Raw genomic sequence first — 12327 nt, 5'->3', positions numbered from 1 at the left:
GGCTGCTAGTGTATTAGTTTGATTAATGTATCCAGTAGGCCTAATAAAATATATACGTTTTTTTATTATAGAAAGGTTTTAGTGTTGCCAAAACAGATTTTACTTTGCATATTCCCCCATTAAAAATAAATCACATTTATTTAGGATGATATTACAGCACTGTAAAATGTTTGATCTTGCATGGCCAATTATAAAAAAAAAATTCTACTCTTAAAAATAAAAATATTCTACTCTTATTTATATTCAGTCTAGAACTCTTACATAATGTTCTCTGCACTTTTGGGTTGGTGTGTTCAATGTAGTAAGTGTTGTTTGCCGAAGTAAGTCATGCCAGTTAATTGCATCCACAGACGTGGGTTAAATTCCAGCTTGCAGACCCCAGAGCTACATGTGGCGCACCTTGAGGTCTTATGCTGTTCTGCTGAACTCGCTTCTCTCACCATGAGCTCTTCTGGAAAAACAAACACAGAAGTCTCAGTCTGGTGGTTTCCAGCATTTTTGGGAATGACATAGGGAAGAAAACTAAACAGCTAAACATTTTCCTCTGAAGGTCTTTTGTTTTTGAATTTTTCCATTTACAGGAAAATGCACGTTGATGTTCTGAGAATTAAATGGATTCTCTGGGTTTTATTGAAATCTATTTTTCATGCAAGGGTGTCCATTTAAATGCATCTTTTTATCTAAAAACCTCATGCACAGGAATGAAGTGGTCCTTGTTCCTGGGTCATGAGCTCTTCTGGGGTCGAGGTGAAAGGTCAGTAATAGCTCAAAAGCAAGCAAACAAATGTGTGCTCACAAATCATTAGTCTTCATTTACAGAGGTCACTAATTACTTTAAAAGATGTTTCACGTGAAATCTAATTGGCTTAAAAATGTGCATTAACAGATATATATATACATATACAACTTAAAACATTTTTTTAAATTATTTAAAATAATATTTAATATTTTTTTATAATACTATAATATTTCAAAGATTTTTTAAATAGCTGCTTGGTTAAAAAAGAAAAAGAAAAAAAAGTGGGTTGAACAGATTCAACCCACATGGCCTTACATTTAACACATGACATTGATGCAAGCGTCAACTATACTGTATAGTGAAGGCAGATTGCAACTGAAAAGTATATGACGGTGAATTTAAGACTTTTTAAAGACCTTTCTTAAGACTATGTAAAGTTTTTTAAGCCTAAATGTAGCTAGTCTACTGGCAGAATCCCATTGTAAAAAAATACAAAAATACTCTTTATATTGTGATAACATGCCCCAGTAGCTTTTTTAATGGAGACTGCATGCACACTTTTGTTAGGTAAAACAAAGTATCTGAATTTACTGCATAATGCTCAATTTAGTTATTTTACATATTAGAATAATTATAGGCCATATAATTATTTAACATGCATTAATACCTCAGATCTTCTTTTGATAATGTTGCAAATAGGCTATGTCAGTGACTTTCATCTCTGAAAACACACAAGAAACAAATGTAATGTAGAAAAACATTTTCATAGTTTTAACAAATGCATAGTTCATTTAGATTACTCTCCTGGACTGCCTTGTGGCAATCATATATACACAAGCTGTTTACATTTTTTAAACAAAACAAAAAGAATTCTGTGAATTCATTCTAATTGTGACATCACTGCACTGGTGGCTTTTAGAACTTGTGGCCTGATCACAGAAACCTCATTTTGACTCGTTGCTTTAGTAGGCTGTGTGCTTTAGTGTCGGTATACGATTTTTGCATCGGCTTTTGATCAGTGTGCAGTTTTGAATCGAGCGTAGATTCCAGATCAGTGTCTGATTGTGAATCTGTATTATCCTTCAGTGTACGATCATTGTTCAGTGCACAGTTTTAAATCAGATCTCTACAAGTAGGCTACAAAACAGTAGTAGTGTTTTCTGATCTGTGTAATATTTCAGATCATACAGTTTGACTTTTCAGATTGTTGCAGCCTACCCTTTTAGATCTGAAAATGAACTGTAACAAATTTCACAAGCTCAGGCCCCAGACATGTGTCAGCGCTCACCAGAACATCATTACTGTGTGCGAAAACACCACAATCTCCAGCCAAATGCAGGCTGTCAAGCTTCCTACCATCCATGGTCCTTCCCTCGCCAGAGGTAAGCTGCTCAAACAATCTGAAACCGCATTGCTACCGTTGAATTCAAAACATATTACATGAGTATGAATTAAACACGTTCCTTCATGAGAGCCATACTAACATGAAATAAATGTGATGTTATGCAGGATTTCGTCCACATCCACTGCCTCAGAAGAAGGTCAACGGATCCAGCCTCAGTGCTGAAGAACAATTTCTGGTCTTTAGGCTCAGATGCAGGGAGGACAAAACAGGGGAAGAAGTCAGGTTGTTCATTAGAGAGGGACAACAGGAACGCCCCGCCTCAGGAACGCAACCAACAGGGGCCCGAAGCGAAACCTGTCTTCTGCCGCTCAGTGTGCGGAGGGCAGTGTTTCAAACCATCTCGGCATACAAAGCTGAAGTTTTACAAAGTGGTCGTTGTAAAGTAAGCCAATTTTGTATATTTTGATTAGTCCATATCATCAAATGAATATTTAATTGTATATGTAATATGAAATAGCCACTACTCTTTGGCTATTATGGCATACTTGGGCTCTTTGACTACAATTTCTCTACTCTTTGAAATTGTGTGGATGCGGTTTTTCCATCTGTGTGGCGTCTGCACTCTTCTTATTTCTTTCTCTGCTTCATTCTCAGCTTGATACAACACATAAAATGGAGATCCTGCATACTTGGGCTCTACGTGCTTCTATGGAGGAAAGAGAAATGTCCCAAATAGAGCTCGGAGCAAAACAAGACTGGGCCAGTTATGAAGCCTCTTTCCGTGACTCAAATCCCTTGAAGAACGAGCAAAAGTAGTTATTTCTACATCACTGTTAAATCTTGAAGCCATGCCTTTGTTGTCGTTGTAAATAATGCAGTGTCAATTTATATACGCCAGGTGTTTATTATCATGTTGTCATGTTTCAGGGCTCAGGATTCATTTTCGAAGAGGCTAAAATTAGAAGAAAAGGAAAAAGCTCTTCTAAGGTAAGCACTGTCATGTCAGTATGCACAATTATAGCATTCCTGCTAATCCCAACAGTGAAGATGTTGCTTCAGATCCTATTATTCATAACCATCTCTGTTACAGAAAAATCTATCGTGTTCAAGACGCGATTGAAATTGAAGCGATGCATTTGAAGGAAGACCGTGAGCGTGAAGAACGTGAGGAAGAGGGCAGCAAACAAAGCCCAGAAAACCTTGAAAAGTTAACGTGGGAGTATGTGAATTTCATGTCCCTAAATGAGGAAAAAGACAAGGTACTCAAGTACTACGAGGATGAAAAGGAAAAGCTGTAAGTTTCTTGTACCCAACCATGGGATTGATTTCTTAATAGTCTCTAATCTGAGGAAACTGAAGACACAGTTTGACCCTCTTGAGTTTTGTCTTGTGTGTTTTTGTCCAGTAAAAAGAATGCAGACCGCATGGAGGAGGAGATACAGAGCATGGCTCTCTGCATTGAAGAAGAGCAGAAGAAAAAAAATAAAGTGAAAGCAGAAGCGGAGATGATAAATAATGTGAAGGACTCAAGGAAAATGAAAGTAAGTGCACAACATACCACACCCTCGCACGCATCTGAATGTACTATGAGATTGTGCGGTTGATCTCTGTCACGTTTGATCTCATCATTTTGGTTCTGTCTCACTAGATATGGACAAAGACCGAACAGTTGTGTGAGGAGCTCGCCAAGGTCCAAGAGAGCTATGGGGAGCAGGCCTACAGCCCTGCGTATCCATTGCTGATACTGCTCCAATTGGAGGACTGGATTTCTGACTCTCTGGATTTGATCGCAAACATGCCAGCTGAGAGGCTCTGCAAAATACAAAAGCGGATTTGCAAACATTATGAAATCAGGTAAGGTATAGAAATACCTAACATGATGATCATCAGCGCTTATAGCTTTCTTAAAACTGCAGTGCTGTCAGTACAATGGCCAACTGCCTCAGGATTGAGTGGCTCTTTAAAACCTCTCGCCTAAACTCTTGCTTTCTCTCTTTCACAGGGAGCAGGAACAGAAATACATTAGGCGTGAAGCTTTATTAGAAGAACGGAGGCAGAGAAGACAGGAGAGAGCACTTTCTCATTCAGTGAAACCGGTAGGTGGCGCACATAACCAGCAATACATATCCAATACATTTGTCTTGCTTATCAAATATTGTTACGGGGATCAATAATGTGATGCTAAGTTAAATCACATCTTTATTGCAGACCGGAAAAAAGCTGATGCCACGTAGCCCGCCCCCGAAGAAGATAAGAAAGAGAGAGGAACCAGTGGAAACCAAGAAGACGAAGGAGGATTTATACGCTCACTTTGTGGAATAATTCATCTCCGAGCTCCTCCACGGCCTTCTCCAGTCCCCAAAAATCACCGTCCTCCTCCACTGAAGAAATAAAACCTGTCTCCTCAAAGCTCCTCCATGGCTTTCTCCAGTCCTCTGCAAACAAAAAATGGACAATCCTTAGACAACTTAGATATTAGTATGTATTATCAGATAATTGATAGTAGTAGTACATAGACATCTTAGGTATTGGTAAGATATTAGCAGATAATTGATAGTGGTAGTAGACATCTTAGATATTAGTAATATATTAGCAAGATATTAGTATAATTGGTATTATATAGACATCTTAGATAAGATAGTAAGATATTAGATAATTGATAGTAGATAGACATTAGTAAGATAAGAATTGATAGTAGTGGTAGATTTTACATATTAGTAGATATTGGCAGACAGTTGATAGTAGTAGATATCTTGGATATTAGTAGATATTAGTGCAAACAAATAACAGACAATACTTAGATATTGGTAAGATATTAGTAGACAATTGATAGTAGTAGTATATCTGGAATAAGTTAACCTAATAAAATTAAATCTATAAAAATGTTAGAATTATTTTATTATATTTATTTATTTTAAAGATGTTATAATTAAAGTAATAAATAAATAAAAACATTTGTGTAGTAATTTCTTTCAATGTGCATTAAAAACCACAGACATTCTTTTAAAAAATCAAATGGCACATAATGTATGAGTTTAACATTTTCTTACACCTTGAATACTACATGTCAGTGTATCATTATTAACAATGTTTCTGAATTTATTCTTCAAGGTTAAAAATATTAATTCATTTTTAAGAATCATAACATATCAATCAGTGTGGTATTTGCTGTCTAGTGGATATTGCTTAATGTGATAATGATATAATGATAAGGTTCAAGTCAAAACACCTTTATTATTATAGTGTTTCAAATCAATGATGCAAACTTCAAAAATGAGGCAAATCCAAAAGCTGCTGTATGGAGATTAAAAGGTTGATTTTAATTGAGATGGACATTTTTGTTATAACAAACTGTCAGCCTGAAATTTTTGGAAGGCAGGTGAACAGGTTAAAAATGAACAGATATCATAACTTTCCCAGCTGACTGATCGCATTAAGAATCTAAAAAAAAAATGTATTACATTAAATTTGCATTTAAAGTTTTATGATTTAAAATATTTAAATATGCAAATGTAATATTTAAAAATGGCATTATCTGGCCTAGATCATCTTTATATGCTTAAACATTAAGATTTGTACTCATAGAAATTACTAAAGTAGTCAATCATGTTCATTAGAAGGGAGTGACCCAATACTTTTGGCAATATAGTGAGTGTGTGTGTGTATATATATATATCTAGCAAGTAAACTAAAAAATTTACCAGCCAATGGCGATTCAATTGCCAAGGTGTCCGTAGAGGGTTGGACTTGTAACTACCTGTGCATTAAACGATTTTACTGCATACCTGCCAGCCAATCAGAATCCAATATTCAGACATATATATATATATATATGAACTGGAACCAGCTGAGCCCATTCAATCTGACTTGCTGCAGTTTGGATCTGAACTGCTGGTTTGTTTGGCCAGAGGAGAATTGGCCCCCCGACTGAGCCTGGTTTCTCCCAAGGTTTTTTCTCCATTCTGTCACCGATGGAGTTTTGGTTCCTTGCCGCTGTCGCCTCTGGCTTGCTTAGTTGGGGACGCTTCATTTCCAGCGATATCGCCGACCTTATTGCAAAGACACTATTTAAACTTATTGACACAATATTTTCCTTTTTTGATATTGTGCAGTGCTTTGACACAATTTGCATTGTAAAAAGCGCTATATAAATAAAGGTGACTTGACATATATATATATATATATATATATGGGGAATAGTTTTCGTCCTAACTAACCCTTGATTGTATAGACTTGTCAAAGACTAGTTATGAATCAAAACAATGTCTAATAACAGTTTCTTTTTATTTAAATATAGGACAGTCAAAGAGGTGACTTCTTGAAAGACCTGGAAAACATCACCATAGGCATACGTGTCATTAAAACGGAAGGAGGTGTTCTTGGAGACTACGACGATATTGGAATCGTTGTTGATGGAGTAATGATTGTTGAGCAGATCAAATCTGTGGCACAAGCCTGTGCATTAATGCTGGGTACAATCTATGTGCTTAATTTGGCATACCCAAAAGAACTAAAATACTATTATGAATTTGTTCAGAAATTCCTTATGCAAATGGATTCTGAAAGGCTCTCACCCAAAATTGAAGGACTGAAAAACAGTTTAGTGCTGTAATTTTACAGCAGGCATGTATGTGCAGGCTCTGCATGAAATGTTAGTCCAGATGTCACAGCATATATTGCACTATTTTCTGGTTAAGGCCTAAGTAGTTCAAACTTTTTAAAATTCCCTTTCAAACTGCAATTTGTTACATGATGTGAACACTTCGTTGTGCAGTTTTAGCACTATTGTTATGATTCACAACTGTACTGTTGCTTGTTTCCACATGATATTTCTATTAATTGTGCAATGTTAAGTCAGCACTCCTGCTTTAAGTTTGATTCAAGTGGGGAGCGAGCAAACACGTCTGCCTCGGGGGGGTGCCATACTTTGTGCAGTTTTAGCACTGTTTTAATGATTCACAAACAATGTGGCCTCTTTCCACTTGTGAATTTTTAGTTTTTTATTTTGTGAATGTGCAATGTTAAGTAAGCACTTGTTTTAAACACTTGTACTTTGTACTTGTAATTGTCTTGCCTTACCCACAAAAAACGTACTGAACAAGCGTTACATTTGATGACATTAAAGATGAGCTTAAAACATTAAACTTACTGCTGTGTGTATTTGCAAAGCCACTTAAGGAGCTCTCCTTCAGAAAATTATATTTAAGTTAAGTGGTTGCAAACAATTTATTTAATGTTGAAAGTTAGTCAAGCTGTTTATTTAAATGTAGCTAAAATAAATTGATTGCAACCACTTACCTTAAAAAAATGTAGTAAATTCAATTAATCATTTTTTTTCAGTGTGTGGGTCACTTCATCCAGCTCATACACATACAAAATCAAATACACCTATACATAAAAACATGTATTGAAATATTTAGATACATTTGAAAAAAAATATATAGGCTATATATATCTTATTATTAGGCTAATAATAATAATGCACAATTATTAATGTTATGCTAGTTGACATAATGCTATATTCCAATTACAGTGTTTTTCAAAACTTTACACACAAATCCAATTGCACATAATCTACAAAATGCAATGTTCATATCTCTTATGAAGCACTTAATTCCTGTTAGATTTGTGTGTTACATAGAGAATTGTGTGTTATGTTTTGCAAAAAGTTTATGACGTTGAAAACTGAGTCAAAAGCCGATAATTGGTGTATTGTTTTGCAGATTTGCTGTGGTTCTGGTGAATGATTGTGTGTCAGGTAAAGATTTTGTGTGCAAGCAGTTAAAAAACAAAACCTGTAATATAAACTAATAAAATCATTCACTCAGCAACATTATGTTCGCACCAGCAAAATTATTCATAAGCACCAAAACAAACGGAACGGTCATTTTTGGGCATTTTTTAAACGTTTTAAAACACGCGCAGAAAGTTTGTCCACGGTGTGCGGAGCTAAAAAAGATGAATTTCAATGCGGAGGATCACTATCGGTCGGTTTTTAAAGAACGACTCTCATCGTAAGTGCTAAATTACACCACAAACCGTGTTTTTGTTAGGAGCATTAATGCATCGTCGTTATGGCCAGCGACTTGAAGAGTTTCAGCGAAGTCGTTGAAGTCTCGCTCTTTGTTTGCGCGGACGGAGATGGTTCAGAGTGAACTGCATGTATTCAGAGATTGTTGAATCTTTCAGAGGTATAAAGGATTTGGAGAAGGATTCGGCGAATATGAGGACAAGCGCGATGCTGCTTGCGGAGGCGCGCGAGGAGAACGAGATTGTGAACAGAGCACTGGAAGATCAGGAAAAGGTGCGTGTATGAAAGAAAGAAAGAAAGAAAGAAAGAAAGAAAGCAAGAAAGAAAGAAAGAAAGAAAGAAAGAAAGAAAATAGCTGTTCCACTTTAAATGAGTGGTGTTTTTGTGCTGTTGTCAGGAGTTGCAGATCAGGCGGGAGCGTTTGAGAGAAAGAGCTGAAAATGTGAAAAAAGAAGAGGAGAAACTCGGGCAGTACAAACTGGATACTGCTAAGGAGCTGCAAGTAAAACAACAATCTGAAACAAATTCATGCATAATGAGGAAATTGACTTAAATATCATTTTTTTGTCTTTCTCTCCCTTAAGGAAAATGAGGCCAGACGGTTACGTGCCATACAAAAAAGAAAGGAAGAGGAAGCTAAAATCAAAGAGAAAGAAGAGAACATTAAGAAACTAATGACACAGTATGAAGCTCTGCTGGCACAAAAAGAGCAACTGGACCAGCGTAAACTACTGGCCAAACTCCACCAGGAGAGCACTGCAAGGATGCCTGGAATGGTAGTCATAGCCTACTTTTAGTCTACTAGCCTTTTGTGTCTGGAAAGGAGAAAAATGCTGAAAGTAGGCTACTCCGAGAAACTGTCAGGCTTATTCTGTGTAGTTTGATTTTCAGTTTTCTGAATGATGAGACAGATGGAGTAATAAGAAAATATCTGCATAAAGATACGGAGTCATGTTTTAATGTTTAAAGACAAAATGCATGCATTTCTAGATACAATAGACTCCACCTGTTTTAAATTTAAAATAGTAATTGTAATGTAAGGGAAACAGCTCAATTTAGCTCAAAGGGAATCATTTATGATTTTATAGGGAATTTGAACAGATTCACTGTTTCACGGCTGATCACTGAGTCGGCAGCGATTCACTGAACATCAACTCTGTACTGGATATTAAAAGCCAAAATATAGTGAAAACACTATTTAATAGCACAGTAACAAGATCGGCAGTTTAAGACATGAACTTGTGAGCACAAAACACAAGATACTTCTCTTTTCAACATAAGACTTTATTGGATAAATCTAAGATATGTAAACTAATCTAACACATGAACACGCATTCACACGTTGCAGAAAGAGAGAAAGTGAGGAAAGGATGAGTTTAGAGAATGAAAATATGAAATCCTAAGTATACAGCAATATGTGCTATTGCATAGACTTGAACAACCATCAATCACTTATTTAACCCTCGCATTGAGTTTCTCAGTGAGGCTAAAATTTATATTAAATGCACCAGCTCAGCAAAAATCTGGAGGTTACTTGCTTGCCTTTGTGTTAAGGGATTCCCTTTTGCTGTCATCATTGCAGGAAAGGGGGTTTCCCGAGGTTGCTGATTAGCTGACAGTTCAGTGGTCGTTCATAGTGAAGTCTTGGGAAGCCAATGGTTGGTCCTTGGCTGAAGATGGTTTCAGAGTAGGTTGCTAGTTGAAATTTGAAGCGGGTGCAGTCGGAGCTGGACTTTGCAGCAAACTTAACTTTTGAACACGAAACTCAACTGAAAGAAAAGCAACTAAAGTAAAAGAATAAAAGGATGTAATGAGCCTAGGTGGTTTTTCTTCTCATCGTGGTGTTAAGTAGCAGCTGGCATGTAGGCCAGAGCATGCTCAAAGAGCGCTAAAAAACAGCGTGGTGGCAAAAGCAAACAGATAAGCAAAAAAGAGAAGAGAGAAATTTGATGGTGTCCTGAGTTTTTACACTCGGCTTTTGGACACCTCCCAATGGGTGTCTTGACCAATTAAATATTATCTTAGCTCGTTTCTCCTCCCAGTACATAAATCATGTTTCAGTCACATGGTCCGAATTTTCCCGCTCTTGTAGAATATAATTTTGGACATGATTTCTGTAACAAGACTATGATACCTTTGACGAAGACTTGATTGGACGAAACGTTTAAAGCACAATTTTTCAAACTCATACATACTAAACACGAATATGAACCCTTAATGCATAAGATATTCAATATTTATTAAAAAGACATGCACACTACGTGATTAGAACATGATAGTCAAATGTGTGGGTTACATACAAATCATTAGTTGCTCATAAGTCCTTTTAAGATGATTTTAGGTGCATATGGAAAAGACAGTCTCTGTGAAGTTCTGTGTATAACATAAGGACATGTTCTGCGAACAAAGGAATTTCAGTCTGGTCTGTGTCTTGGGTGGGGGTACCTGCCCAAGAATGTCTGTAGCTCCTGATTTCTATCACAGATTTATATGTGACGGTCACGTGGTGCATCTCTTTGACCATTAATCTTGATTACTTGCCCAAATTTGACAATCTCCTTCCTCAGTTGAAATTATCAATAAGTGTTCCTTTTGTTTTAATGTTGCAAGCTGCTCACTGACAGAGTTGGTTGGTTCGCTTGCTTCAGACGGGCTGGCGCTAAGGATCTGATTTATGACATTGTCCTGTTTTCTTGGGCGTCTGTGGAGTTTCGGCTCCTCATGTTTCGATGTTCTGATCAAATCTTAATTTGTCTGACTCATTCTGATCCTACATAATGTTACACTTTTTCTTTTGTTTCCTCCTTTTTAATGAAATTTGAGCTTGAGAACACTGGTCGACACCGTGACTGTCATGGAGCGCAGTCCATCAGAAAGGAAATTCTAGAAAGACAAGCTAATGAGAAAAAGGCAGAGCACAAAAAGCTGGAACTGATGAAGGACATAAAGGAACAGCAAACTCGTCTCCTGCACTACACCAAACAACTGCAGCAGCAACAGACAGAGCTGGACAACATACGCTCAGAAACACACAAATGGGTAAAAACACACACATTTAGAGGCTTACAGAGGGCAAAGTGCAAAAGACACACAGATGTCCCTGTGGCACCTCTGTCTTCTGTAGTCTTTCAGGATCACAGACTATTCATGTGTTCCACAGGAACTGAGACGAGAGGAATTGCGTTCCACTGCAGAAAGAGAGGAGCTCCAGTACGCTCAGATAAAGGTCAGGATTCGTTCAATTTATCAAATAATCGCACCTTACTGGAGGGAGTCTGTGGATATTGAGGACCCCTTCAAGCAGCTGCAACTGGTGAATAATGAGAAATACTTCTGGCATCCTTGAATAAAACAGTGTTTATTGTTGATATGGTGTTTAAAATGAAATACAGTAAAGTTATAAAATGTCATCACACGGCAATGACAAAATGCAACTGATGGTGAAGAGCTTTTTTTTTTTTTTCCTCTCTAGATTCGGAAACATTTTCAGCTTGTGAGAGCTATAGCTGAAGATCGAAATGTTATGACAACGCCATCAGGTGGAACTGAAGAGGACGACAGGCAGGAGACATTAAGATCCAAGCTCTGAAGATGTATGCACTGAAAACAGCCCGATGTGCCTAAGCTAAATATAAATCATCATCTGACCACCCTTTTGACAGTATTGTGCACTGTGATGGGAAGGACAGCAGGGATGCTGTACTGAGATTAATTGAATATTCATTTATTGATTTTTATTGTAACTAACATTTTTGCCATCATTTTTGTTATAAAGGATTGACGCATTAAGCGTAATACATACATATATTAAAATATAATAAATAATTTAACCCTTGTGCATCAATAAAAAAAAGTTACACTTAGGTCCATAGTGGACAAAAATGTCTATATCAAACAAACGGTCATAAAAATCGGAAGCTTGGGAGCACAGAGTTAAGTTTGGTCTCATTTTAAAGAAGACCTATGGCAGATTATCACTGAAGTAAAAAAAAGTTTAAAAAATAAAACCAAAAAAAAGTTATAGAAGTTTATGAAAATGCTTTATGAACAATATTTTATATAAAATATATATTTTACGTTACATGTTGAACTCTAAAGCTGCTAGAAAATCCAAGCCATAAATCTTAAGTTGTGTTCCAAATTTGAGGTTGATATCTCAAAAAATGAGCTCTCGGTAAGATTTTGTTTGGGCGCAGTACCACATTTTCCCCA

The 12327-nt window shown here is 36.7% G+C and overlaps 2 protein-coding genes across 2 annotated transcripts; both read left to right on the top strand.

The window, feature by feature from the left end:
• Window positions 1-1621: 1621 nt before the first annotated feature.
• On the top strand, window positions 1622-4497 carry LOC306856763 (uncharacterized protein). The gene is made up of 9 exons (XM_079396201.1): window positions 1622-2121; window positions 2249-2526; window positions 2739-2896; window positions 3012-3071; window positions 3175-3378; window positions 3490-3625; window positions 3733-3938; window positions 4087-4180; window positions 4293-4497. The coding sequence occupies exons 1-9, from the start codon at window positions 1974-1976 to the stop codon at window positions 4404-4406; spliced, it is 1398 nt and encodes a 465-aa protein (XP_079252327.1). The 5' UTR covers window positions 1622-1973; the 3' UTR covers window positions 4407-4497.
• A 3510-nt stretch (window positions 4498-8007) lies between these two features.
• LOC306856725 (uncharacterized protein) lies at window positions 8008-11976 on the top strand. The gene is made up of 7 exons (XM_079396142.1): window positions 8008-8098; window positions 8274-8388; window positions 8513-8617; window positions 8700-8891; window positions 10939-11154; window positions 11276-11428; window positions 11588-11976. The coding sequence occupies exons 1-7, from the start codon at window positions 8043-8045 to the stop codon at window positions 11702-11704; spliced, it is 954 nt and encodes a 317-aa protein (XP_079252268.1). The 5' UTR covers window positions 8008-8042; the 3' UTR covers window positions 11705-11976.
• Window positions 11977-12327: the final 351 nt, after the last annotated feature.

Source organism: Barbus barbus (assembly GCF_936440315.1).
Source record: "Barbus barbus genome assembly, chromosome: 37".
Classification (NCBI taxonomy): Eukaryota; Metazoa; Chordata; class Actinopteri; order Cypriniformes; family Cyprinidae; genus Barbus; species Barbus barbus.
The sequence above is the reverse complement of the archived record's forward strand: the minus strand, read 5'-3'. Positions and strand labels throughout refer to the sequence as shown.